The sequence below is a fragment of the Cupressus sempervirens genome, chromosome 1 (genome assembly GCF_028749045.1).
Source record: "Cupressus sempervirens isolate cs-2001-9-10 chromosome 1, ASM2874904v1, whole genome shotgun sequence".
Lineage (NCBI taxonomy): Eukaryota > Viridiplantae > Streptophyta > Pinopsida > Cupressales > Cupressaceae > Cupressus > Cupressus sempervirens.
The window spans coordinates 220,466,778-220,490,248 of record NC_143118.1 but is presented as its reverse complement, the minus strand read 5'-3'; the positions used below and the strand labels follow the sequence as shown (position 1 = coordinate 220,490,248).

At 41.2% G+C, this 23,471-nt stretch overlaps 1 protein-coding gene across 1 annotated transcript in view; it reads right to left on the bottom strand.

Annotated features, from left to right (window-relative positions):
* Positions 1–433: 433 nt before the first annotated feature.
* Positions 434–23,471, bottom strand: part of LOC149576941 (putative uncharacterized protein YDL057W) — a 280,773-nt gene continuing 257,735 nt past the window's right edge. Inside the window, exon 7 of the mRNA XM_089821098.1 lies at positions 434–981. Coding sequence (XP_089677224.1) covers positions 807–981 — 175 coding nt within the window. The 3' untranslated portion in view covers positions 434–806. The remainder of the gene's footprint in view (positions 982–23,471) is intronic.

The following is a 23,471-nucleotide window of genomic DNA, read 5'->3' as shown; positions in this document are numbered from 1 at the left end:
ATTTTGATGTGGTTTTCCATCAAGAAGGTTTCCACTTAATTCTTGTGTTCTTGTGCTACACAATTGCTAGATCTTGTATGATTGATACTATTATGGCAGTTAAGTTTCTAAAAAGCTAAAGGTTTGTCTTATACTGATTCACCCCAATCCCCCTTCGGTATAAGCTTGTGTTCATCAATCATTTTGCCTTTAACACCACTGTACTTTTAATATACTTTTGACTTGTAGATGCTTCGGAGTTATTTTTTGAACTCAATTTTTTTATTTTCTTTAATTGGATTTCCAAGTCCCATTGACCTATTTTTTTCACTTCTGAATATTGATTTAATTTCTTTTTTTTAACCAGCCAAACTAGATTACTTTTTAAGAAAAAAAAAAATGTGAAAGTGATTGCATCAGATTAGTACAGAGTGTAACATCTACAAGAAGACTCTTATGAAGGCAAATCATTTGATCATAACATTTAACTGCCTTAATGCATGCTGAAACAAATACATTGATGTATCAATTCTCCATTAAAGAAATTCTATTTGCAGTGTGCAGTTCTATAAATTACCAGATACAAGGAAGATCGAGTAAAAGTAGCAATAATTGCCCGTTACTAACATCTGAGTTCATTGCAACATTTATCTTTCATTTATTAATGAGAACAAAAAATATAGGAGATATCATTTGATTATAAAATCAAATAACATTTCACCTAAACAATCAAATATTTGAGAAGAAACCATTTGGAAGTAAAGCAACATAGAATTCTTGAACAAACTGCTGCTTGGTCTACAATGTCCATTGACTTGGGAAGTATATCAAACAGCCTTTATGAAGTTCAGGACAACAGATAACAAATCATTTTGATGGAAAGTGTAACAATGATCGGCCTCATCTATAACATGAAGAGAGTGATTTGGAATAAGCTTATCAAATTCGAAGGCATCTGTGATAGGAATGATCTCATCCTTAGAGCCATGAATGGTCAACACCCTGTAAAAAGTGAAATAATTCATCAAATTTTCCTAACAAGAAAACTGTCTGTGCAAACACAGACATTCCATCAGTTATTATGGGCAAATATTATATGAAAAGACTCCAAGACTCTGAAGTTTCCAGAATCAGCTTAACCAATAGCTTTGGATATACCTTAAAGCTTGGAAAGCATTTCAAACAATGAAAGACATTCTTGAAACTTAGAACCCACATAAAGTTGGATAATGCAATGCACAATTGTAGCTGAACTCGACTAAACTAAATTTGAAGCTCTTTCCATGTGACAAAATACATTAGACTAGGAGTTAAAAATACTTTGAATGAATTTTGACAAGCAGAAAAGTAGCTCACAAACCACATTCAGAAAATTCTTGCAACTTATATTCACTTATCCCACATAATACAAGTAATTGAAAATTTCAAACAATCTAAACATTAATCAATAATTAGCAGATTTGCACAGAGACGCATTCCCAACTCCCTGAGACGTGTTCCGAGCTTGGGGACAGGGACACATCTCCAATCTCTGAGGCTTCCATCGAGAATTTGCAGGGTTCATTATTAGCAGGGTTGCACAGAGAGGCATTCCCAACTCCCTGAGACATGTTCCAAGCATTGGGACAGGGACACGTCTCCCATCTCTGAGGCTTCCATCAAGAATTTGCAGGGTTTCATGGTGAGCAATCTGGTGGTTTTGGACACCATTTCATTCACAGTAGCAACATTTACTTAATTCAATCCTGCCATAACTCTCTTTTTCCAATCTGTTTTTATGGTGAATAGATCTGCCACAAAACTTCTCACAAAAACTCTGTTCAATATGCTTCAATTCTACTCAAAAGTCTTCTCTATCTTTGCACAAAACCCTCTTCATTATATGGAAGGATATTACATTAAACTTTCTTATTTATCACACTTCTCACTCATCTCTAACATAACTCTTCACTGAGAGAGATAACCATTCATATATATATATATATCTTTTAACTTCCCACAATTTACTGCAATAATTCTTGTTCAAGACCTGCCCTAGATCTGCTTTAAATCTGTATGATTTTTGTATCCTTTATGTCAAATTCTCCCTTCATTTATACCCATCGAATAAATTCTTTAAAGGATGTGCTTCATTCTTTATACCTGTCCAAAATATGGTGACCTCTTGGTGGGAATCAACCTCTTAAAAAAACTTATATATTTTTATTTCGGCTACAGCATTTTTCTTTTCTCATCAAATGCCTTAATGCCTTTTATATCTTCAGGGACACACTCTCATATTTCATCCTGAAGGATGGGAAATTGATAGCAGATGCATATAGAACATCTAATTCTCTCTATATCTTCAATGAAATCAAAATTCAAAATTGTTTCATGGGGTAAGACGGCGAGAGCTAGTTATGGCACAAGAGAATAGGGAACCTAAACTTTGACAATCTTGTTAGGAACAGTCATAAGGAGGCCATGAGAGACATTTCAATGCCCACAAGCATCACTTGTACGCAATGTCAACTTGGGATGTATACTAAGCGAGGTTTTAAAGCAGAGGAATTCTTTGTATCGAAACTTCCATGGATCAGGGATCTGTTTACTGTCATGTCTTGGACAAAATCAGGCCTAGATGCTATTATTAGCCCTCATCAATAATAACTGATCACAACTCCTTCAAACACAAAAACAACTTAATACATGCATTCATCTGATGTTCTTTGTCCTTCACAACTTTCTCCAACAACTCAGCAACTCCCAAATAGTTATCACTGTTATGGGCAACAGGGGTTTCTCCACAAACAAGGGTGACTCCCATTGGCCTTCTCAAAACAGACATCTTGGATTCACCTTCCTGCACAAAATAATTAGAAAGATATACAAGCATCTGGAACACCCATTAACATAGTTCACAACATGTATTCCTTTTATTAGAGATTGTTTTGAAAGCACTTTCCCCAAACAATAAACTGTCAACACTAATTTAGGATTTATTGGACCTCCTGTAATGACCCCGCTCAAATCTGATTGAAGGCTCAAGAAATTTTGTCAAACACTTTGCATACAAGGGTCATATGACTGATATAACTTTTCAGTTTGCTAAAATGACTCTTTTCTTCAATTTGCATCAATAAAAATGCTTGCAAGAAGACTCCAGATTGTCTAAACAATGACCTAACATGAATATGCAATTAATTTTGGCAATATTCAATGCATATATATGATCTAAGCATGAGAAATGAACACCTACAGCCAACTGACATTTTTACAAATAGTTGGTATGCAAACTAACTAGCTCATAATAAATGAGATTGAATTGCTCAAATGACACCAGCAACTATTATCTCCTTAATTGTAATGAAATTTCTAATACAATGCTCATGAAATATGGCCAAGACTCTTGGCATTTATATGGATTACAAAATATGATAATGTTGGTATAATGCACACCTACAGCTGAAACTTATAACACCTAAAATGCAATGCTAACCTGAATGATAAACAAAGGAACCTAGAGAAATGATGATGCCTTAGAAAACAACTGATGAAAGAATCAAGTTTCAAGCAAAATGAACTTCTCTTAGGCCCAATTGATGCTTTCACCTAGTCGCCCCTGTTCTTGCCTGGCACAATACTTTAGAAAAATAAATGCAGCCTCTAAGCTCCTCGAATTTGCCTTTGAAATGATTGTCTCGACGATAGCAATTGAATACAACAATACCCAAAACCGTCGGATACCTCTAAGTGAAGATATGAACAAAAATATGTTTCCAATGATGCCCCAGCAGCAGTATATCAGACTTCTAAATAAATTGTAGATGCTGCAAATCACCTCCTCAATGCAAATTCGTTGAAGACTATGAACTCCAAAATGTCTCCAAAGCAAACACCAATCAATATCATACAAAACTTGGCCAAAGGCCCCAAAGTTTTAACCAATGAAGCACAAATGAAAGTGTGAAGTAACTTTCTCCCCAGCTGCAATAATTCAAGTGATATTTCACACCCTCAAAATTGCCTACCAATTGAGAGTTTTCATTCTCAATGGCCAATTGTGACTACTGTAGAAACCCTGCGCTCCACAACCATCAAACATCAACATTAACAACAACAAATCTGTCTGCTGAGAATGAAGTCCAGGATGCCTATTTATTCTTTTTTCTCCACTTTCTCTAGACACTTCTAGAACATTATTTTATTTATTAAGTGACTTTATAAAATATTTTATAATTCAAGTCACTTTATTAAATTAATTAAATATAAAGTTACCTTTTAATATTTGTTTATTTGATAACTTTATAAATAATAAATAATAAATTAGCCATCCTCATAAAATATTCATTATTTTGGACAACTTAATTAATTAAATTAATTAAATCAAATTACCTCCAAAAAAGGGGACATGACAATCCGCCCCCCCTAAAATTGCTTGTCCCCAAGCAATCTCAGCAACAAGTACCATTCTCCTCCACCTGGATCCCAAGTGCAAACCTATGTAATGTCCCAATCCTCACCATATTCCTGTGAAGAAATCATTAGCATCAACAGTACAAAAATCAGCAACTGAGAAATTGCACTCAACACCCAAACAATTGAAATTACTAACAAAATTATCTGAAGACCAACTGTAGATGCCGATAGAAGAAACCACTCTACGGAACTCAAGCCAACTGAAACATCGACTCTGTCAAAACTCAAATCCCTGTCTAATTGAGACTCGCACCCAACTGCACTGTGGATATGACAACAGCCATAGGTACCTGAGTCACTGCCACCAAATCCAATCTCTGATAAACTGTCCTGGGTTTGTCGATACTGCAAGCTGTGTAACTTGCAACTGCCAATTCCATCTGCAAAAGATGGTGCCAATCCATCCCATAATGGATGGTAAGAAACTAGAGCTAATCTACACTTGTGTGAAATCAAATCTTCTATCTCTAGGTCAAAAGAAAAATGATGAGCATACCCCACCATATAATGCCGATAGGAACCCCCAAACTCCACTACTGGCTCACCATCATTGAACTGGGAATCAACAGATGGCTCCAATCTCTGACTCCGAGTGGCTGTAGGCTGGATAGGACACTGTGCAATCCGTTCAACAAACCCCACCTCAAAATCCCTGTGAGGTAGCATAGTAGAAAGGATCACTATAATCTCCCCAACCAATCTGTGAATAGCACTAGTACCTCGAATGAGAACACCTTCTGACACTTTATGCGAGTCTAGACGAACACCTGCAAATACTCCATGAACAGTTCAGTGCAGTAAAAATTATACGAGGAAGCATCAACATACTCCCCTGCACACCACAACTGATCCCTCTATAAAGGTGGCACGACCCACTGTACCACACTGTCATCTATGTGAGAAGAATCAATCTGGAGACTCGACTCCACTAGTATCCCACACTCATTAGGACCAAGTACTCCCAAATCCTAAACATGTGTTAGCCCCAACATGTTACTCAGTAACAACTATAGGAGCGTACTCACCACCAACCACCTCAATATACAAATGAACTGGGTTTGGGACTAGTGTAGACCACAAATGCTCCAACTCCGCGATCACCTCCTCTAACTGAAACTGCGACTCCTGTAGATCTCATTGTGTGACCTCCAAAGCCTTAGTAGTCGTTGTGAGCTCCTGGGTAAGCTCACTCACCTCCTCACGATCCAAGAGTGCCTCATAGGCTGTACTCCCCCACTCAACTAGGTGATCACAGTCGGCTACCAACTGTAAGTAATCCTGTCTCAAGACCCCAACAGCTTCACGCAAGGCATGAACCTCTGCCAAAGAAAAGTAACCACCGCTGGACTCATCTGTCATAGAAGCACTCCAACCAATAACGGCCAACAACTGACGAGCGGTATCAAAATGCTTAAGAGCAATAGTGATATCTCTCTCGCCAACTCTCAACTGGTCGGTCACATGGTGACTCTGCACTACGGACCTCCTATAAACCGTCTCAAATACGATGTCCACACTATGAGAGAAAGTTGAATCAAACGAACTCCCCTTAAGATCACCAACGCTCAGCATACTTACATCTGAGTACAACTCCACACTCTGAACGCAAGCATCAGACTCATCCTCATCTAACTCTGAAGAAGCTATTGTTGAAACTATCTCATCATCACAATCTCTAGCTCCCTCATCCTCTACAACTAATTAAGAGTCAAGATCCTAACAAATATAATCAGGGGTCACTGACAAAGTAACTCCCTCAACTGACAAGTTAGCCCTGGTTGAAACAAACTCCTACTACTCAGACTCTACCTCATCCTCATCTATGGGTTCTGGCAACACTAAATCAAGGAACCCATCTCCACCAACTATCGATGCTAAATCTATGCCCAAAGTCGGAAATAAAATTCCAAATACACTACAGCACTCATCATCCTCACTCACAACAATGGATGAATCTGGAATGCTAGTGTATATATCCTCTAGCTACATCTCCTCTACCGACTTTGACCACGTACACAGCTCGACGTCGACCTGTGGATAAGCTATACTGTAGCATGGAGTGTCATCAGACAAAACATCTATAACACTCCCATCCTGAGTGTTGTCACTAGAAATCTCCATGCTCACATCCTTAGCACAAGAATATAACACTGTCTCCTGTACCGAACCCATACTGCAACTACTATCATAAATATCAAAACTATTAGAGTTCAAACTCTCCTCGCAATCATCACTCAATATCATACATGGGGCATCGTCACCAATGCAACTCACATCATCCTCGAAAGTGTCCTCAGATGTGTCCATACTAACAACTCTCACATCACCTGCAGGAATCTCAACTGCAGACACGAATCGTTGTACACGAATCATCGTCAACCTGTACACCAACAATGCTGGAGCCCAAACTGAAATCAAGTGTCCCCTCTGTAATACTTTGATCACCAAGTACACCACTGGGAGACTCCATAGAAGCCTCGAGCCTATCTGAGGAAGCCACTCCCTCCTGAACTGGAGCCACGCTACTGAAGCTGACATACACATCCCCAATGACAATTCCCTCCGAAGAAGAATATGAATGATCAGAGATGACTACAGCATCAACTGCCTCTGTAGAACCCACAGTAACTACTTTGGGAGCCTCAACCTGGTGATGCTCGACACTGCTGTCCTCTAGTGGCACAGAAACATCCATTGAGTCTGGTGCAACAAAACTATCATCAGCACTACAAATGGTAATAGCAGGTGCTGAACTAGATAATGGTACATCAGCATCACAATCAGCGAAGGGAGAAAACTCAAGTCTTCTCCCCTGCGAACCCAATGTCAGCCTACTAAAAGTAGAAGTAAAATATCTATTTGCCCTGTCAACTATAGCATCTGACAATCTCTCTGCAAGTCACTGCTGATGCAATCTTAATTTCTCGACACTTTCCACCAAAGCATCTAACTCTGTTCTCTTCCCTCTACTACTGTGTCGACTTCCCGAACTCGACCTCTTGTATCTATCCATGGCTGGGAAATAGAAATACTGATCACTCTGATTATAATCTCATGAAATCAATTCCCACAGGATGGCAAGATCAAAGCTTCTCATCTCTCACTCTACATTCTCTACAACAACGCTTTGTACTTATAGAGTTTTTATACAAGAGGAAACAATTTCTAAAGCGTCTACATTCAACGCATCTACAAATTATTTTAGAAACTTCCTTATGCACAACTCTTGCATAAAAACAAAGCATAAGAGAATAAATCACCAAAAAACAGATGTTTTCTGTTTTTCTACTCCAAGTCTTTTCTTGTGGAAGAATCCAACTTCATTTAGCAACTTTCCAGGAAAGCACAAATAAAGCAATAAATTGTGCTAAGGCTGAGTCACCTTATCCCAACAATCTCCCACTTGACAAAGACCTTACAAGATTCAAACTACTGAAACTACATCATCATAGCCATCCATGAAACAACATAAATCATAACATATGCTCTCATGCTCCAACTAGACACCTGTCCAAATAATACAAGCATAAGATCCATGTGATAACAAAGGCTACACACACTACCACCACTCCACTGTGCTCATGAGCTACACAGAAGCATCAAAAAAATCAACTTCTTAGACCAACAAAACTGTGCAGTCATCCTCTAGAAAACAAGATAAAACATCAGCCAGAACAACAACCAAACTGATCGGTCCAATCCAACTGATAAACCCACGAGATTGAAAATAGCATCCACACTAAATGCTAACACATCCAATCACCCATACCTCAAAGGTATTCAACACCAGAAAACTCATGCCAGCAACATAACCAAACCACAAACTGCAACCTCAAGCTCTATGTGCAAACTAGTCGATGAAGACCAAACAAATACAAGAACTCCCACTGCATGGGTAATGTCGAATTTTAAAAATCAATGACATACCAAGTCTACTGATAACAACACAAAGAAAGTGAAACCATGTAGTACCAAAGACCATCCACAAAAGATATACAAATCCTATAGCAAAAACACTGCAAGAAACATCTCTCTCATCCAGTCTCCACAACTCTCCCATGTTTTCCACATCCAACAAAGAAAAGAGATAAAGGAGCCACCATGTCATCACCAAAAAACAATGAAGTACAAGTGATAACAAATGACCACAAAAGAGCGACCACATAGCTCCAACAAATCTCAAAAAAACAATGTTATGTGAACCCAAACATCCAAGAAGATAACCAAGGCCAAAGAGAGAAAGTGCAAATCATAAGCATGTAGCATGTCCTTCTACAAACACTTCTAAATGTCAACTATGTCAAGTATGATCTCCTTCACAACCCCAAGAGAAAAGCCACAACAACATCCAAAACCGTTCAACCTCAAGAGATCAAACATAACATGATATCATGAATCTACATGGATGTAAGCCTCTCAAAGAAGATCAAACAACCCCATTTCCCATTTCAGGAAATCATCCCACTACCATCTCCTATTGCCATCATAAATAAAAATACACCTCAAGGAGATAACCATGTTATCCATCTCTCACAATGAATCCTCTAGAACCATCTAATTGTAGCCCAAGATCCATGAATATGAAAGAAAAGATAAAGCACCTGAAAGTAACATTGGGCAATACCTCTCAAGTGATAAACTGCCAAGTAGACCAAGAGCGGGGAATGAGAATGCTCCTCCAAGATATGCAAGTCACCCTATGACTTATCCAAGAACAAACTCCTCATAGGTCTCTATTGAACTCACGTCCAACAAAGGTGTAGGCTCCTCGAACTTTCTATTGAAATCTCGTCAAGAGTATACATCTCAACAACATGTCTCTCATCACAAGAGAACTCTAGCCTCACCTAAGTCTCCAAGTATCCACAAGCACCTGTAATCAATCACTCCATGCAAAACTCCACTACAACATAGCACTGTCATGAAGTATCAAGCAAATGATCAAAGTACTCAATACCAAGAAACTAAAACAAGATCAATGTCAAAGCTCCAACCATGGAATTAAGAACATAAACATGACATCATGCTCTAAACCATCTCCTCCAAAGAGATAACATGCTTCATGTGATCATATCAAATAACTTTATCATGTCACAACTCTAAACTGGTAATAAAGAGAAAACCATGACATAAAAGCCACCATGATAACATATCAAATAAAAGCATAAACAACATCTCTACCAAGGACCCCTTGAATCCTAAAGATGTCAACATCACCAATCACATGAAGATACCATCTCCAACTAGTGAACCAACAAATGTGAAAGACCTTCTATAGCAACAGGATCTAAGGCATCCTCCAACATCTGCAACACTAAAGAAGATCATCCACCACCATACGATGGAAACATATAGTCACTGTCAAAGCTCCCACTGGAACATGATACCAAGCTCTCCAAGCATATAACACACCATCCTCCAAATCTGAAAATCATTCAGGTCCACACATCACACTGGGTGAAACCAAGATCTCCACACTAAGGAAATTCACCATGCTTTGGGACTCCATAACTGATTATCCAAGTACTCAAATATCATCCATCCTCTCATCTCAAAGCAACCACACAAATGCACAAGTGACCACAAACAAGGCCAGCTAACAAGTCTGCACCAACATTGAATCAAATCTGGTGGATATAGACAGTCCACATCCAAGTTATCCCACTGCAATTAAATGGGTGGCCTACCCACCTGATTGCATAACTTGTAGATCTAATCATTGCAACATGCAAACCCACTATCACATTAGTGACATATACAAATGAGATAAAGAGAATAATCATGTAGACAACATGACTCAAACACTAAATCAAGCACAAATCTGATTTGCCAATTATGTCCACATCAAGCACCATAGTCCAAGAATCCAACAAAGCAACACCACAGAAATGTTGAGTGATTGATCACGTACCAACATCTCCACGCAGAGAAAGAAAAAACACCTCCTCTCACTATGCACAAAGAATGCATGCATGTAGAACTGCAACTATCTCATTTGGTACCACTCTAAAGGAACAAGAGTCTAGTAAATAGCTCTTCAGTAGATCCACAAAAAACTACAAGTTTTTTATTTCAGCATGCAAAACTTGCAAAAAACATTGTGTTTAAGTACACCCATGCACATCCACACCCACTTCTCAACTGGAAGACTCAAAGTCTGAATAAAATACCAAACAACTAAACCCAAAATAATGGATTATCATAGATGAACATCACCATAGATTTTTTTAAAGGAAAATCTATAAAGCCTTCAGATCCAATGAACAAGAATCCAAGCCATGCATGTATAAACATCCAAGAGGAAAACATAGTACTGGAACTCCAAGCCCACTTGTAGACCAATCCCACAACTCCTGCTAGTACATGCATATGAGAGAGATAGGCTATCCAGAAGCTTCCAGATTATCCAATGATCAACTCCATAGCCTCTATGCATTCCAGGTAACAAAAGAGACATCTTCAAATACCCATGCATCAAGAGTTATTCTATTATCAACCAAGAGCTCCAAATCAATGTCATTTCAACACGACCAACTCTATTTTCTCTGTCTTCACCATCCTTCAAGAAATGTCTGTTGTCTCCTAAAAGAATAAATCAACTGCAAGACTTCCACTCTTCAAAGGATTAATTATCAGTCAATTTTTTCAAAACAACTTCTTCAAACTCTGCAAGCTAAGAAATTTTAATAGAAGAAATATCCAGAATTAGAAACTTTGTGAATCCTCACATGCAAGAACATGCAATTCACAAAACTAAGCTCTGATACCAATCGAAGGGAAATGAGAGCACCCTAGAAATTCATCTAAGATTAGTATGCACATCCTGTATCCAATAGTTCATTGAACAACTTCTAATAAGAAAATACAAGTGCATACTACTATGCCATAAAAGCGGAAACAAATATAGTTGATTTCCCACAATTAAAACCTTAAAGGAAAGTGATTGCAATTTACCAATTTAAACAAAATTCAGCAACATTACGACATACAGATTATAATTCTACAATCCTGAAGCTAGAAGAATGAGACAGAATAGAGAACACAGATATATGTAGGGAAAACCTTTCCAAGTAAAAACCCCACCCTCCAAACCATCAAGCTAATGTATTATTCAACAACAAGTTACAATACATTTTCAGCCTTCACATGGAGATTTACATCTTGCTTCATTCTAGAGAAAATCCGACAGCATAACCCTGTGCAAATAGCTTCTCATCTCTCACTCTACATTCTCTAGAACAATGTTCTGTACTTATAGAGTTTTCATACAAGAGGAAACAGTTTCTAAAGCATCTACATTCAACACATCTACAAATTATTTTAGAAACTTCCTTGTGCACAACTCTTGCATAAAAACAAAGCATAAGAGAATAAATCACCAAAAAATACACTTTCTGTTTTTCTACACCACGTCTTTTCTTGTGGAAGAATCCAACATCATTTAGCAACTTTCTAGGAAAGCACAAATAAAGCAATAAATCGTGGTAAGGCTGAGTCACCTTATCGCAACATTCATGAGTATAATGATGGATGAATTGCAGATGAATAAGGCAATGACCTTCCAAAATTTCAAAAGTATATCAATTCTTATGAAACAAATACTCCAAACTAGTTCCTTATCCAACTCTGGGCAAATAGAGTCAAGCTTACCCTAGATGTTTTAGTACAACTCTTCGGAGACAATATCAATATACCATCCACTACTGTGAAGAGTGAAAGAGAACTAAAAGTATAAAGCCTAGTCTAATTGAATTTAATTTCAACAAGGAAAACCAATTAGACAATCACTGCATAGACGTTTTCTTATGCAACTTTTGATGATCCAGAACTTGCACCAAATTCAATCCTTCACACAACAGCAATTGATCCTCAAACAATAAATCCTAGAGGACAATTCTAAAGCAAGTAATTAAACTTACAATTTTCAAAGTTGGAACAGAAAAGAAGAGTCTTTTGTATTGATTTCAAAAAAGGAAGTACAATTGAGTTGTGAATCAATTGCATATAACTATCCAAAAACTGCCAAAACATCTATCTGAAACCTATATTATATCTTGTATATCTCGTCTCTTCCTAGCGAATAGTCTTGGTATCCTTATAGAAAATGAAAGTATGCATACAAGCTTCAAACAATTGCATCTATTCCTAACTAATAACTAAATACAACTAATTCACTTTGATTACATTAAGAACCACATAAGCTTAAAACTTACATATGCAACTGTAAAATTTTAAAAGATCATCATTTGTTGACATTAATCCAACTGAACTGCATCCTCCTCATCATCTTTCCTTGGTTCATCTAGCACAACTTTGGGGATCTTTATCTAGGCCTCAATCCATTTTGCAATTTGTAAATGACTAGGCCACTTACACTACGAGACTTCTAGAATAAATGAGTGGAGATCCAACCATGTTTTGCCTGTGGCGACTCTGACATATGTCTAGAATTTAGCAAACCTGTTTTCTAGAGCAACAATTCCTTTAAGTTTAATCTTGGAACAATCAACATATTGCTATTTTTGACAATTTCTCTGGCCTCTTGTTCTGTATAAGTTATCCAAATGTAATCCATCAATCATCTATTTTATAACAGCTTCATGTTTAGATTCATCAACTTCTTCAAGCCTTTGTTTCTTCCTTTCTTCAAAGCCCATCAATTTGTACTTCATGTAGGATTCTTTGAAACTTTTTGGATTTTAGAAAATCCTCTTCAATGAATCTCAAAGAGATGGCTTCTCTTTCATCATTTACATCAACTTGCTTTTCATCATCCAGAGTTTCTTCTCTACACTATATTAATGATCTCTTACAATGATGCAATAATTGGAAAAAGATCCATTGTACAAGGAGTAATAGTACAGCCACAAGGAGTAGGAATGGGCCGGTTTGGAGACTGTTAAAGAGTTGGCAATAGCCAGTGTTTACCACATAGAATAATTGATTAACGCGCATAGACAATGAACAAGAACAACAACAGTATTCTTTATACACATATGCCAAGAGATTACATACAGAGCATAAGATGCTTTACAATGATCCCAAATAAGGTATAAATACTTTCCGACGAACCTTCCCCAAGGGGTCCATTGGCTACAAAAACAATCCTAATCTACCCATCGGCTACAAAACAATCCTAATCTACCCGTCGGCTACAAAACAATCCTAATCTACCCGTCAGCTACAAAATATAAAATCTCCGATGGAATAACCAAGTTGGCTACAGAATGCAAAATCTACCGACGACATCATCCCCCCCAAAAAGAAAAGTCGTCTCCTAATGACTAACAAAATAGGAGACAACCCACATACAACAAACAAAAAATACTAGAGAGAAGGTGGTGCCCCTGAAGAATGCTGCTGTCGACACAACTCATAAACTTGCTTTGTCCGGATGCTTAAAACCTTTTGAATCTGTGAATTAACCTCTACGGCTTCCTTTAGAAGAAGTGCCGCATCCATAGCCTGTGTCTTGGCTAACTGCAACTCCTGTTTTGCTGCATCCTTATCCCTCAACAATGCTGCCCACGCTACCTACCGGCTAGCCAAGTCCACCGGTAACTTCTCTCTAGCCTCCCTCTCAATTGCCAGAAATTTGTCGGCTACAATCCTGTCCACTGCCCTGTTTTCCTCCGCACGCTTGTGAGCATAATAAACCTCCTTATACAGTCCCACAATCTCATGCGCCAGCCTCTCCATGGAAGTGTTACACAAATCCAACTCTGGCTCGGTGGCCCAATCCGCCAACATCTTCGGTGTCTCAACTGCTGGCCAACCTCTCCTCAAAACATGAACGGAACCGCTGCGGAAAAATCCCCCTGATGTAAGCTTGAACCAAATGACACTCTCTCTGCTGAGTCATAGCCTGCAATGCCACATTATGTCCCTTCTTTAGTGCACCCTTCATAGCCCTGAGGTAGTCCCTGCACCTGTCCTCATCCGACCCATAATCCTCGTTCGCTATGCCCTCCATCGTCCATTCCTCATCACTATTCTCTGTCTCGTCTGTGGTGGCCATGCCCACATCCAGTGCGGCCTCCTCTGCTCTCGGCGCATCCTCGGCCTGCGGCACCCCCATCTCCTGAGGCTCTGGTACTATAGCTGATACCCCTAGATGCCTGGGAGACTGAATGGACAGGCCAACCTCGGCAAGGATGAGTGGGAACTGCTACCTCAAGAAAGTACTGGCTCTATCCATCACCTCCCACTGCTCTAACTGTGAGGGCTCCATGTTCTTCTGCTGTGCTAGCTGGGCTGACTGGACTGACTGTACTGGCTCAACTTCTGCTAACAAGAAGGATGAAATGGTCACCACTGCATCACAGTCGGTCACATCCAAACAAACCTGGGGCTCAGGCTTCGGCACTGGCAATTCTAGCCTCTGCGAGACTGGCTCCACTGGTGCAACTGGAACAACATCTGCCATGGCCGTGGAGAAAGTAACACCTGGAGTGGTCGTCGGTGCAACAACATTTGTCGTTGGTGGGACACCCTCAGCCACTACCCGTGGGACATCTGCTACCACCGGTGGGATCATCATGATCGGTGCATGACGCCAACCAAAAAGAGGAATGTGTGAAGTGGGGGCAGACAAGTACGCTAAGTTGACAACTTCGGCGAGGTAAAAAATGTGGGCTCACTATATGCTGATTCACTACAACTTCCGCGGAAGTACTCTCTTCCTCGTACTCTGCCCCGCTGCTCTCCGAAGTCTCCTCTCATTTGCTGTCGGTGTCCCCGTGAGTTGCCTGCAATCCCCGAAATACCTTCTTCTGCCCTACTGTTGTCCCACCCATGTCCAAATGCCTCCAATAAAATATCAGAGGCTCTCCCTGTGCCAACTTCCCCTGAGGTGGTGCCTAAAAATTGTCCATTGGTATCTGATTCACCATTACCTCCAAAAACAAGCCAATTGCATGGTGTGGCATAAAGAAAGTGCAGTGTTGGAGTGTCATGAACTCCTCCATCCTATCGGCAAGAACTGTAGCCCAATCATACACAGTGTCGTTCATGATGCCATTCATGAATACTATCTGTGGCAATGCTATATCTGAAGCTTGAGTCGCCCCTGTTAGCTTGCTCTTGATAACGTCCATAATGCACCTCCGGTGGCCTTCCCGAATCAGATCCCGCCAAAGCCCTCTGCATTTAGACCCCTTTATTACTGACTCCATCTCCTCCCATGTAAGATCGCAACCTACTAACCGAATCTAGTGTTCCTTCCGTTCTTGAGAGAGCTTGTGATTTTTGATTTCCACCTTCTTACCTCCAGGACCAGAAATGCCAAAAACCCTCATGAAATCCCTAGGCTTAAAAGAAACTGTCATCCGATGCTTTTTGTACAAAAATGTGCTCGTTTTGCTGTGCCGATTATATGATTCGATCATGGTGCACAAAACTGATTCAAACAGTCGAATAGAAAAAACTGGAAGCTGGATGGCCTAATGCACCTGTGCCCGTATCAAAATATGCTTAATTAGGTCTACATCTGGAGTTTCCTGCCACCATTTCCAACACTCACTGCCATTGAGTCCCTCAAATTGAATAGTAAGATGTGTGAGTTCTGCCCTGACTTTCTGTTTCTTACTGCTGGAAGCGGATGGCCCTACCACTCGGATTCCAGAAGCTAAAATCCTGGCATTTTTCTCCATACTTGTCTTCAGCCGGTTCTTCCACTTCCGTTTCACTGTTGATTCCATAACGGCTTCTTTCCTCCTTATATAATATAGGGTTCCAGTCGCTTATGCTTTCCCGCAGAGAATATGCATTAAATTTCCGCCTTTCCACTGCCTAAGCCATGAGAATCTTAGAACTCCACAGAATCTAACACCACCAACTGCCAAGCTCACAATACCTCCACCAAATCATATAATGTTACCAAGATTGGAGCTGCGGAAAAGAATGGAACCATGGCCATCAACAAAAGAAGAGCAACAGTTATGAGAATACGCAAAGTGCTGAGGGAGAGCATGCCAAGTCTCAGAGAGAATGCATGTGGACAATATAGGCCACAAGTTAAACATGTGCAGGTTTAAATATATTTCTCTGTAATTGCAAAGGGAGGCTTGGGGTTCAGGCCCCTAGAATGGACTCGGACCAGGGAAAACTGTTCATAGACGGGATATCATGGAAGACGACGGAAGGCACCCTACGGGAATACTTCAAACGGTAAGGTGAAGTTGTAGATGCAGTTATAATGTGTGATTGAAATACGAGGAGTGCCAGGGCTTTGGCTTTGTAGTCTCCGCGGGACTAGGCAAGTCACAAATGCAACAACTGCCGGGTGCAAGGAGGAAGTAAAGTCATGGGAAGAAGTTGAAACCGCGAGCAACAACCATACAATCCGTGGGGAGACTAAGACCAGTGTCTGTGGAAGAGAGAAGACCAAGCCGTGGAGAGAGCAATTGCAAGGTCGTCGATGGGAAAAGAAGGCATCTCCATGGGAGAACCCAGACAACTGCAAATGAAGAACTTAACCACGGAGATGGACCTTTACCGTGGGGGAAAATAAAAGTTAAGCCGTAGTCACAAAGATACCCGTGGGGCAAAGTTCAGTCCGCGGAAGAATAGAAGCGGTCACAAAAATACCTGTGGCCCATCGCTCAGTCCGTGGAAAGAGAACACCGAAAATAAAAATTGATGCCCGCGGTTAAGGAAAGACACCCGCGAGGGAGAAAGGAGAAAGCCCGCAGGGGAGGTAAGAATCACCTACAGAATACAAGGCGCCCACGAAAAAATGGAAGGCCCACAGACCATCTCTTCTTTTTTTCTCACAAAAATACGACTCAATCTTCGAAAAAAATACAACTCTTGTTTTTTCCTTTTTTTTTGTTTTTTTTTTTTACAAAATTACAACTCAATCTTCAAAAAAAAAAAAACTCAACTACGACTGAAAAAATTACAACTTAGCTTTTCGTCCCAACTTCGTCATCCTGCGACGACGTGGGAATTGTTTGAATTTGGGCATTCGACGATGGAGTCGTTCGGGCTACATCATTTTGCAATGACGTGGGAGTCTTCCTAGTATAGTACCTTTTCAGCTCGACCCATTCACTATTTGAGGCACTTCTTGCCCATCCAAGGTCCACAATTTTATTGTCCCATTGTCACCTACTTCCCGGATCTGGTATGGCCTGACCCATCTGATTTTGAATTTTCCTGGTTTGACTTCGTTCTTTCCGTCATGCTTACCCACTGTCTCGACTGGAATTTATTTAGTTTCAAATGTTTGTCATGCCATGCCTTACGTCTGTTCTACATCACCTTCGTGGCCCATTGTGCCAATAACCGCTTCTTCTCGAGCCTGTTCAATTTGTACAGCCGCTCCCTTAAGCTTTCCATGTTGCCTAACTTGTTTTCGAGTGCTATCCTCATGCTCAGTATCATGAATTCCACCGGTACCACGGCCTCCTGTCCAAACATTAATTGGAAAGGTGTGCCCTGTCGTCACTTTGTATGTTGTACGATATGCCCACAGAATAGAAGGTAGCTTTTCCTCCCAATCCTCCCCTTCGACTGCACAAGACTTGTAGATAATGGATACCAGAATCTTGTTTGTAGCTTTGGCCTGTCCATTTGCTCTCAGATAGTATGGGCTCGACAATGAATGGCAAATGTTGAATTCAGTGGTGAGCAATCTGATAACATGATTAACGAAGTGTCCACCCCTATCACTTGTTAACTATAATGGAATTCTGTACTTGGTAATGATCTTCTCGTAAATAAATTTTGTTGTGCTGACGGCTGAGTTATCCGGTAGTGCACGTGCCTCCACCCACTTGGTCAGGTACTCCATTGCGACAACAATGTATTGGCACCATCTGGTCTTGCTCACCTTCAGAGATCCGATGAAATCCAATTCCCATCACTCGAAGAGTTCCTACGCGTGTGAAAGATTGAGCGGCATAAAGTCTTTCTTCAGTGGCTTCCCAGCCCATTGGCAAGTGTCACAACTGACGACCAATTCCTGTGCATCGTTGTACACCGTCGGCCACCACAACCCTGCCAATAGTATCTTCCTCGCCATGGTGTCTGGTCCCATATGTCCATCTGTTGGTCCCTCATGTGCTTCCTTCAGTACTTTCAGTATTTCCTCCTCCAACACACACCATCTAAGAATATGATCCGGCCCCATTTTGTACAGTAGTCCATTAATCAACTGAAATGTGCGGCTTCTCAATACCAATTTCCTTCTTTCACCCTCTGGCATCTCCCTCGGTGGTTGTCCTGTGGACAAGTACTCCCCAATACTAGTATACCATTTTGGTAGGACTGCAATTTGGAATAGTTGCGCATCAGGGATGTCATCATTGACGACTCCATCCGCTAGTTCACATGTTTTAATCCTCGACAGATGGTCCGCACTGACATGGTTCTTCCCGGCCCGTACAACAATTTTGAAGGCGAATTCCTGCAGCAAGAGGAGCCACTAACTGATTCTTCCTTGAATGACCAGTTTATTTACGAGGTACAACAAAACTTGATAGTCCACATAGAACACAAATGGTGTCGCCAAAAAGTAGTGTCGAAACTTCTGTACTATGTACACCATGCCCAATGCTTCCCGTTTTGTGGTGCTGTAGTTTTCTTCTGCTTTAGATAACAGTCAGTTGGCAAAGTATATCGGGTGATCCGAGCCGTGTTTACCTGTCTGCGCCAAGGTTGCTCTGATCGCATAGTTAGATGCGTCGACAAGAACATGGAATTCCTTATCCCAATCCGAATATGCCAAGATGGGTGTCATAGCCAATCGTACCTTCAGCACTTCAAATGCCTCATCATGTTCCTTCTCCCATCTGAATGATTCTCCTTTGCACGTTAATTTGTCCAACGGATATGATACTTTGGCAAAAAATTTAATGTAATAACCTGTGTCCCAAGAAAGATTTTTCCTCCGTTACATTGGTGGACAGTTGCATTTCCAATATTACTCTGACCTTGTCCGGATCCGTCTTTAATCCCTCTTTACAGACTGTGTCCGAGCAGCCTTCCCTGCGGAACCATAAACCTGAACTTTTTCAAATTCAGAGCTAGGCGCGCCCATTAGCATCTCTCCATACACTCGCCCAGTGCGGCGAGGTGTTTGTCCTCAGCGCTGAATACCGACCAATCATCGAGGAATGCTTTGAAGTTTCCCACGAACATTTTGTCAAAGATATGCAGTATGATACGTTGGAATGTAGCAGGCGCATCGCACAGACCCAAACGACATCCGGTTATATGCATACACCCCATCCTCAACGACAAATGTTGTCTTCAATTTGTCCTCTACTTTAGATATCTGATTGTACCCGGAAAACCCATCCATAAAGGAGTAAATTTCATGTCCGGCGACCTCCAGAATGCTATTTGTAAATGGAATCAGAAAGGGATCCTTGATGGTGACTACATTCAGGCATCTGAAATCAATGCATATCCAGATCTGGGTGGTGTCCTTCTTCAGCGAGATTACTATGGGCGACAACCATTCACTCGTGTGCACCTTGAAGATAATACCGCCCTCCAGCATCCGATTGATTTCCTCCGTAAACCGTGCTGCGTAGTTCTTGTTCATCCTGTAGGGCCGCTTCCATACAAGTACTGCTCCTTCAATCAACAGGATGTGGTGCACACACAACTTCGGCAATACTCCTTTTAGGTTCTTGTATATCCATGCAAACACATCCTTATATTCCAAAAATATCTTGAATGTCGCTGCCTTCAATGCTGGGTTCCAGTTATCTCCCACCAATATGTTTCTTGGTTCAGCTTCATCTCCTCAGTGAATGCATGGGCTGGTGTCTCATCCAGCGGCACATCCCCCTCTTTCATTTCTTTCAATTCTCTTGGAAACTCATCTTTGTTGTGGCCTTCCTCTATTGTCAGTACATTGCAGCTCTGGAATAGTTCGTAGTCCTCTATTTGCCAATGGTAGAGGCTGTTGACCGAATCGAAATCGTCATCTGTTGATCCTCCTTCCAACCGCAAAACTCTCTCCTGATCTAGCTCCATACGCTGTCTCCCTTCATCTTCCTCTTCAAAGTCTGATGACAAAGCTTCTTCCCCCACCATCTGAGTGTGCAAATCAATGATGAATTTTCTCCCTTTGCTTTCCATGATAAGGTGTTTCTCTTCTAGTCGTGTTTAACTCTGACTTGAATAAGCCATCCGCAGCCCTGAATGGCACAGCGGGACGACGACAAAGTCAAGCAGGAACGGCTATGTGTCAATTGTTACTGGTTGCGCCATCAGAACACCAAGAAGTTTTATGCCATGTTGATCTGCTGTCAACAACTGGAATGTAGGTGGTCATAGCGTCGGTTGTCCCAACCTCCATGTATCCTCGGGTAAGACATTCACGCTAGACCCTCCGTCAACAATTGTGTCTGTTAGCACACTTCCCAGAATCCCCATCTCGACGACCGCTTGATGTCGTCCTGATGCGAGGGCGAGTAACATTGGGTCTTCTCCATCGACGGCAATTTCCTTCCCTCTTCCTAGATCTCCTGGTAACTTGGCAGTTGGTGCAATATTTGTGAGTGCGGATCTGAGCTGAGGCATTGTGATCAACAGATCATTGATTTTAATAGGTACCTCCATTTGTAGTATCTGCCGTACAATGTTCTGCTCGGCGCAATTCTTTGGTGAGGTGCCCATGGTGTCCTTCAACTGAGAGGTCTCCGCATGTGTTGCTTTCTCGATTTCCTTCCATACTTCTTCCAATCTTTTTTTTTCTTCCATGGGGTCAGGGTATAGTTTCGCTTGTTTTCGTGTGATTGCCAACACCTCTTCGTTCGTCCCGACAATGATCAGATTTACTCCAAACTTCGGGCACTTGACATCTTCATGATCACCAGGTCCGCACCATCTGCATAACAATTTCGATGTGTTTGCCATTGTACAATCTCGAGCAAAGTGGCCCCACAAATTGCATGCGCGGCATTGAACTATCGGTTGGCCGTTCGCATCGTACTAAATTCGACTCCTCTCGCCATTATTGGTGTTGTCGTTGTTGTTGTTGTTTGGACCACGTCGATTATTTATGTATCCTCCCGACATGGCACCCTCCATACTTGTGTTCCTGCTCCCTCCAGACGCGGAAGCCTCTTGTGCCAAGAACACCTGTTGAGGTCTTCTAGTTTTCATGTTGAAGGGGCATTCTTTTGTGGAATGTCCCATGATCTGGCAAATGTCACAGAACTGGTTCTTTGGACAAGAGCCCTTTGTGTGACCTTCTGCCTTACATTCTGTGCACCATAGTTCGCTTCCCTTTTTTTCTTTCTACGTGTTGTTGAATTCCTTCATCATCCAGATCATGTCCTTCTAGAGAGCTCGGACCTTCTTGCTGCTGCTTTCATCATCGCTGCTATCTTCTGCTGAAGATGTGTCGTCATCTGAATCCGACGAACTACTCTTCTTCTTTTTGGTCTTCTATTCACTTTCTAGGTTCATAGCCCGGTTGTACGCTTCAGTGTATGTTGATGGTGGCACGATCTTCATCTTCTTTCGCAGCTTTGGGTGAAGGCCTTAAATGAACCATCTTTTCTATAGCCCATCGGCCGGCTTATTCTCCATTTTATTGATCAAGTCCTTCAGCTTCCAGGCGTAAACTCGAACTGTTTCATTCTTCCCCTGTTTCGTATTGTATATCTCTGCGACAATTTCATTGTCGTTGCACAATACTTGAAATTCGGCAGTAAACTCTATCTTAAGGTTATCCCAAGTGGTTAAGTTCTAGAGATCTGCATCAACGAACCAATCAATTGCAACACTCCATAGGGTTGCCAGAAACTGCCGAACCCATTTGTTTGTATCTGTTATGCCATTTGCCCTCCAAATCATTTCACATGTTTTATACTGTCGAATCAGATCAACCTACCATCACCATCAAACTTCAACAGCTTTTCCTTTGGTCCCGCCATTCCAATTGGATGTTGTGCACAGGTGTTGTTTGGTCCTACAACACTGGCGTTGTTCACTCCCACACCGTGGCTTTGCACTCCCACACCGGCGATCTGCACTCCCACATCGGCGATCTGCTCTCCCACACCGGTGGTCTGCACTCCGACGGTCTGCTCTCCCACACCAGCGGTCTGCACTCCCACACCAATGGTCTCAACAGCTGCGAACCTTGGTGAAGAAGGATCTTCTGAAGTTGTCCCTTCCAGAAGTGTATCCCGGACGAAGAGTTTACTCCACACTCGTGCTCCCTCGGCACTCTGAGCCGTGCGAGTCGATTCTCTTATGTTTGGACTCTCTTCCCTCGGCGAATACAATTTCAAAAACTCCTCCCTTGCTTCCTCCACCAATTCCACCCGCTATCAAGTCTCTTCCAACAATTATTTCGCGCTTCTATGTCCGTCAGCAATCTTCTAGAACCTCCTTCTGCATTCGGCTTGCTGTGCCAAAATTAAATTTTCTTGCGTAGTACGTATTCCATCTTTTCCCTTTACCTTATTTCGATCTTTGTTAAGTTGATTTGGCATTAATCTTCATTCCTCCCTCCCTCTAGGTTCATAGGGCAACGACACCAAATGTTTACCACATAGAATAATTGATTAACACACACAGATAATGAACAAAAACAACAGCAGCAGTACTCCTTTATACGCATATGCCAAAAGATTACATACAGAGCATAAGATGCTTTACAATGATCTCAGACAGGGTATAAATACTTTCCGCCGAACCTTCCAGAAGGGGTCCGTCGGCTACAAAACAATCCTAATCTACCCTTCGGCTACAAAATACAAAATCTCCAACGGCATAACCAAGTCAGCTACATAATGCAAAATCTACCGACGACAACCAGTACCAAATACATCAAAGAGTTGTTCCTCTTGTTGGATGCTCAAAACATGGAAAAACAAGACTGTATGGGAGTAGTTTTAGGAGAATGCAAAGAAAACATGTCAAGGCAACAAAGACAACCATAGAGATGGGCTGGAAGATCACCAACCCAGATTTAGCTCCTAGAGTGGTTCACGTTAGAAGGTTAAGAATAAATTGACGTGGACGAATGCTAGCTAACATTATTTCTACTACGTATAATATCA